Here is a 6,725-nt window from a genome sequence, read left to right on the forward strand (position 1 = left end):
TTTCCCTTGCTCTGTGAGGGAGAGAAGTGGCATCTTTGGCCACAAACAAAGCCAAAACGGCTGCCCCAAAGCTCCTTTTCTCTCTGCTCTGCTACCTCCCTCATAATGCATTTTCTGTTTGTGTAATTTGCAGAAGCTCTGCTACCTTCCTCTGTCACTATCACCGTCCAAACCCCCTCTCCCTTCCCTCTCTGTTTCAAAACCCCAAAGAAGAAGAGAAGAAAATCAGCTGTTTCTTTGAAAACCCATCATTCATTTCTCTCAAATGCAACAGCACCTGATGCAGATGCAGCCCATGATGGCAGCTTATTATCCCAACAACGTCACTACTGATCATATTCAACAGGTTCTTCTTCTTTTTCTTCCCTTTTTTTTTTTTCACTTTTTTCATCTGGGTTTTCCTTGTTCTTCATGTTTTTTAATCTCTTTCATGTGGGTTTTCCTTGTTTTTCATGTTTGAGATGATTCATAACAGGTTCTTCTTCTTCTTCTTCCAATGTTTTGATTTCTTTCATGTGGGTTTTCCTTGTTTTTTATGTTACAGATGATTCATAATATGTTCTTCTTCTTCTTCTTCTTCCATTTTTTATGATCTCTTTCATGTGGGTTTTCCTTGTTCTTCATGTTAGATATGATTCATAACTTGTTTTTCATTCTTTTAATCTCTTTCATGTGGATTTTCCTTGTTTTTCATGTTAGAAATGATTCATAACAGGTTCTTCTTCTTCTTCTTCCATTTTTTTGATCTCTTTCATGTGGGTTTTCCTTGTTCTTCATGTTAGAGATGATTCATAACATGTTCTTCTTCTTCTTCTTCTTCCATTTTTTTGATCTCTTTCATGTGGGTTTTCCTTGTTCTTCATGTTAGAAATGATTCATAACATGTTCTTCTTCATCTTCTTCTTCCATGTTTTTGATCTTTTTCATCTGGGTTTTCCTTGTTCTTCATGTTAGAGATGATTCATAACTTATTTTTTCATTCTTTTAATCTCTCTCATATGGGTTTTCCTTGTTCTTCATGTTAGAGATGATTCATAAGAATGTCTTGCTTCCTTTATCCTGTTGGGTTTAATTGTTGCCTTTTTCACGTGCTCTTGTCTCTATTGACTGATTTTAATATCTAATACCAAAAGGTGAGACCAGTCCATCAATGGCTTTTCTCTTGTTTATTTCCATCTCTTTTCCTGATTAAGTATTTGTTTCCATATTGGTCAAAGCTTAATTACTTTTTATCTTTCAATTCCATGATTGATTTCTGAACCCTTTTGGCCTTAATCTTAATGGGAAAAGGAATCAGAACTGGTTGGATGGTGCATTTTTTTTCCTTTTCTTCTCTCTTTCTCTGTTCATCAAGTGGGGCAAAAAGTGGCTCATGAAACTGTTGAGAGCTTGAGCTTTTGAGGACTATAAGGTTAATTTAAGGTTTTGCATTTTATGTTCTTTCATGTTGGTCTAAACTTGTTGTAAATGAATGCACCGTGTAGAAGTTCTTAACTAAGATTTATGTTTTTGGTAAAAGGGTTTCTTTAGAAAGAAAATAATAGCTTTTCTTTGGGACTATGAATGTGATATCAGCTTCATTAATTACTAGAAATCTTGATTCAAATTGTTTGTGAGAGCCCACGTTGGTTGGGAGGATAACCAAAAACCCTTTATAAGGGTACGAAAGTCTCTCCCAAGCAAACACGTTTAAGATCACTGAGGAAAGTTCAAAAAGAAAAACCCAAAGAGGATAATAATTGCTAGTTGTGGGCTTGGGATGTAACAAATGGTATCAGAGTTAGACACCGGGCAACGTGTCAGCGAGGAGGTTGTTCCTCGAAAGGGGTTAGACACGAGGTGGTGTGCCAGTAAGGACACTGGTCCCGAATGATGGTGGATTGGGGTCCCACATCGATTGGATGAAGGAACGAGTTCTAGCGAGGACGTTGGACTCTGAAGGGCAGTGGATTGTGAGATCCCACATCGGTTGGGAAGGAGAACAAAACACCCTTTATAAGGGTGTGGAAACCTCTCCCTAGTAGACGCGTTTTAAAATCCTTGAGGGAAGTCAAAAGGACCGCCGATAGCGGTTGGCTTGGGCCGTTACATTATTCTTTTAGTTTATAAACTTCTTTGATGAGGTTTCTTAAGACAATTATTCATGAATTTTGGCCGGAATTCATATAATCTCACTGGAATTGACCAAGATTCAAGTGATTTTTTGGTATTTTTTAACAGTTTTGTGATGAACTATAATGAGGATAATGTTAAAACAGGCTACATCAGTAGAGAAGTAAAAAGTGTTTATAACGGAAGACAGATGAGCTTGAATAGTGATTGGTCAACCATGAAACAGTATTATAAGTTGCTGTCTGGTTCTGTTTGTGTTTCAGCTCATGTTTTTTAAGGTTTATGATGTCTTATTTCATCATCTATGTTGCAGTATCTGGATGAGAACAAGTCGCTGATATTGAAGATTGTTGAGAGCCAAAACTCGGGAAAATTGAATGAATGTGCAGAGTAAGTATATGGTAGAATCATTTTGATAAATGTGAATTTTCTTTTTCGGTTTGATCAATTCAGTTTCTAGGATGAAGAAACAGAGTAAGTATATCGGGCTTTCCCTTCTGGGCTTCCCCTCAAGATTTTAAAACGCGTATGCTTGGAAGAGGTTTCCTCACCCTTATAAGGAATGCTTCGTTCCGATGTGGGATCTCACAATCCACACTCTAGGAGCCTAGTGTCCTCGTTGACATACCGCCCGGTGTTTGGCTTTGATATATTTGCAACAGCTCGAGCTCACAACTAGCAGATATTGTTCTCTTTGGGTTTTCCCTCCTGGGCTTTCCTCAATGTTTTAAAACGCGTCTATAGGGAGAGGTTTCCACACACTTATAAGAAATGCTTCGTTCCCCTCTCCAACCGATGTGAGATCTCACAATCCACCCCCCTTGGAGGCTGTCCTCGCTTGCACACCACCTAGTGTTTAACTATGCACACCGTTCAGTATCTGGCTATGATACCATTTGTTGCCCAAACCCACTACTAGTAGATATGGTTCTCTTCGAACTTTCTCTTTAGTGCTTCCCCTCAATATTTTAAAACACGTTTGCTAAGGAGAGGTTCCCACATGCTTATAAGAAATGCTTAGTTTCCCTCTACAACCGATGTGACATCTCACAATCCCACTCCCTTTGGGGGCCCAGCATCCTTGATGGCACACCGCCTAGTGTCTGGTTCTGATATCATTTGTAACAGGTCAAGCCCACCGCTAGCAAATATTGTCCACTTTGGCCTTTCCCTTTTGGGCTTCCGGGCTTTTCCTCAATATTTTAGAATATGTTTGCTAGGGAAAAGTTTTCACACAAATGCTTCGTTCTCTTTTCTAACTGATGTGGGATCTCACACATGGGATATGATAGTCATATATTAAAAGGTCGATCGAGAGTCAAAACCAACCCTAATATTGCTTAAACAAAGTTTTGAGGCTGAAAACGAAGGTTTTGAAGAACAAAAATAATTCTGATATCTTTTCCTGTGCAGGAATCAAGCAAGGCTACAGAGGAACCTCATGTACCTGGCTGCCATTGCTGATTCTCAACCCCAACCTTCTGCCATGCATGCCCAGGTATGAACATAGTTAGCCGTGTTTTGTTTGGCTGATGATCATTTGGGGAGGTTTTGTCTAACTTTAAGTCGGTTACAAATTTAGCTGCTTGAATCTTGGACTTTAGAATGTAATATGTAATAGCCCGTGCCCACCACTGGTAGATATTGTCCGTTTTGGCGCATTATGTATCTCCTCACGGTTTTAGAACGTGTCTGGCTGATGGCTATACGCAAGGGGCCAAAATGGACAATATCTGCTAACGGTGAGCTTGGGCTGTTCCAAATGGTGTCAGAGCTAGATACTGGACGGTGTGCCAGTGATTACGCTGGCCCCCAATGGGGGGGTGGATTGTGAGATCCCATTTCGATTGGAGAGGAGAACAAACAAAGCATTCCTTATGAACTTTTTCCTATCAAACGCGTTTTAAAGCCTTGAGGGGATGCTTAGAAGGGAAGCCCAAAGAGGACAATATCTGTTAGCGGTGGGTTTGAGCTCTTCCAAATGATATTAGAGCCAGACACAAGGCGGTGTGTCAGCGAGGATGTTGGGCCTCCAATGGGAGTGGATTGTGAGATCCTATATCGCTTGGAGAGAGGAACAAACGAAGCATTCCTAATGAATTTTTCCTGGCAAACGCGTTTTAAAGCTTTGAGGGGAATCTCAGGAGGGAAAATCCAAAGAGGACAATATCTACTAGCGGTAGGTATGAGTTGTTTCAAATGGTATTAGAGCCAGACACAGGGCGATGTGTTATCGAGAACATTGGGCCCCTAAGGAGGGTGGATTTGCGAGATCCTACATTGATTATCGAGAGGGGAACGAAACATTCATTCTAAGGGTGTGGAAACCTCTCTCTAGCATACGCGTTTTAAAACTGTGAAGCTGGTGATAATACGGAATGGGCCAAAGCGGGCTTGGGCTTTTACGTATATCCAAACAATGTCAAAGTAAATTGAATTGAAATGAATCCAACATGTTTTGGTTTTGCCATGTTCTCTCCAGTACTCTTCCAGTGGCCTAATCCAGCCAGGAGGACATTACATTCAACACCAACAAGCTCAGCAAATGACACCACAATCACTGATGGCTGCTCGGTCCTCCATGTTGTACACCCAACAGCCATTTTCTAGCCTGCAGCAGCAAGCTTTACACAGCCAACTCGGGATGAGCTCCGGAGGCGGCATAGGATTCAACATGCTGCAAAACGATGCCGCCAATGCCGGAGGCAACGGAGGAGCACTTGGAGGAGGAGGAGGATTCCCAGATTTCAGCCACAATGCTGCAGCTGATAGCTTGCACCGCAGCCTAGCTGGTGGGAGCAAGCAAGATATGGGAGGAACCGGGTCGGGCGAGGGACGTGGAGGGAGCTCCGGGAGCCATGGCGGAGATGGAGGTGAGACTCTCTACTTGAAATCAGCTGATGATGGGAACTGAAAGTATGAGAATAAAGTCAATAGAAATTATGAGTAAACAATGGTGCGAGGATTCAAACCTCATAAAACTTTGATCTTTGGTGTTCTTTTTCCAGGTTAAGGTATTTGTTTGTAGTGTATTATGTAAATTTTCTTATCTTTCTTTTTGTGCTTGTGCTTATGAGAAGTGAATGAACGAACGAACTGATATCATATTCGAATGAGAGTGATTCTAATCTTGTCGGGTATTCTTTTAATGTTTTTAAAACACGTCTGCTAGAGAGGTTCCCACACCCTTATAAAGAATGCTCTTTCTCCTCCACAATCAATGTGGGATCTCACAATCCATTCCTTTGGAGCCCAACGTCCTTGTTGGCACACCGCCTTGTGTTCACCCCCTTTGGGGTTCAGCTTTCTCACTGGCACATCGCTTAGTGTCTAGCTTTGATACACTTTGTAACAGTCTAATCTTACTGCTAGTCGATATTGTTCTCTTGTGGCTTTCCCTTTTAGGTTTTCCCTCAATGTTTTTAAAACATTCCACACTCTTAAATGAAATGTTCATTCTCCTCCTCCATCAATGTGAGATTTCATAAATTATTCTAATTTTAATTAGTAAGAGTCGAACGAAACTTATCCCTTTTTTTTTTCTTCTGATTTGAGGGGATCCTATTGAGTTCTTAAGCTTTTATGTTTACAACTCAGTTCATATCTTGTCAAAGTGTTTGCTAATTATTTTTCGGCTATCTTACGGGTCTTCAAGGATCCTTTCATACATTATGTTAGATATCAAGGAAAATTGATTCTGGTTTCAAAAGATACGCCACTTCTGATGAATAAGTGGAAATATTACCTTGTTAATTTATGGCAATGTCATTTTTATGTGTGGTCACAACCAGAAAGGATCCATATAAACCAATTATCCAAGCGTTCTCTTGACTTTTTGGGCTATATTTCAAGTGTGCGATTAAATCCTTCAGTGGTATGGAGTCAGATGCTAGAAAATTCATTTCTAATAGATAATGCTACCAAGAAAATCGATACACTAGTTCCTATTATTACTCTGCTTGGATCATTGGCTAAAGCGAAATTTTGTAATGTGTTAGGGCATCCCATTAGTAAGCCGACCTGGATCGATTCGTCGGATTTTTCTATTATTGATCGATTTGTGCGTATATCCAGAAATCTTTCTCATTATTACAGAGGATCCTCAAAAAAAAAGAATTTGTATCGAATCCAGTATATACTTCGCCTTTCTTGTCTTAAAACTTTGGCTCGTAAACACAAAAGTACTGTACGCGTTCTTTTTAAAAGGTTAAATTCGCAATTATTGGAAGAATTCTTTACGGAGCAGGAACAGGTTCTTTCTTTGATCTTCCCAAGAGCTTCTTTTACTTTACAGAAGTTATATAGGGGGAAAATTTGGTATTTGGATATTATTTGCATCAACGATTTGGCCAATCATGAATGATTGGTTCTGACACCATGTAAATGGAAATTTTACTTAATAAATGCTGAAGATATACCAAAAAAAATTAATTAATTTCTATTATGAAATGTTCATTTGGTAAGAGTTGATCAACTGAATATTCCACTTTCTTAGTTAGAATCCTGCCTAGGGAAGTAACTGCGTTTTAGATGTATACATAGGTAAAGCCGTGTGCAATGAAAAATGCAAGCACGGTTTGGGGAGGGATTTTTTTTACTTAGTTTTTAAAAAA

General features: G+C 39.7%; 1 protein-coding gene across 1 annotated transcript; it reads left to right on the forward strand.

Annotated features, from left to right (window-relative positions):
* The first annotated feature begins 39 nt into the window (after positions 1–39).
* LOC111444175 (GRF1-interacting factor 1-like) lies at positions 40–5,243 on the forward strand. Its single transcript, XM_023082164.1, has 4 exons — positions 40–346; positions 2,426–2,502; positions 3,526–3,610; positions 4,595–5,243. Exons 1-4 carry the CDS (start codon positions 266–268, stop codon positions 5,024–5,026), a joined length of 675 nt encoding a protein of 224 aa, XP_022937932.1. The 5' UTR covers positions 40–265; the 3' UTR covers positions 5,027–5,243.
* The last annotated feature ends 1,482 nt before the right edge of the window (positions 5,244–6,725 follow it).

Source organism: Cucurbita moschata, unplaced genomic scaffold, assembly GCF_002738365.1.
Source record: "Cucurbita moschata cultivar Rifu unplaced genomic scaffold, Cmos_1.0 Cmo_Scf00006, whole genome shotgun sequence".
In the NCBI taxonomy this organism is placed as follows: domain Eukaryota; kingdom Viridiplantae; phylum Streptophyta; class Magnoliopsida; order Cucurbitales; family Cucurbitaceae; genus Cucurbita; species Cucurbita moschata.

Excerpts from the sequence above, each read along its gene's own strand:
- LOC111444175 (XM_023082164.1), top strand. The coding sequence starts at position 266 with ATGCAACAGCACCTGATGCAGATGCAGCCCATGATGGCAGCTTATTAT. Across the intron at positions 347-2,425 it reads CTACTGATCATATTCAACAG|TATCTGGATGAGAACAAGTC; the intron begins GTTCTTCTTCTT and ends TCTATGTTGCAG. Across the intron at positions 2,503-3,525 it reads AAATTGAATGAATGTGCAGA|GAATCAAGCAAGGCTACAGA; the intron begins GTAAGTATATGG and ends TTTCCTGTGCAG.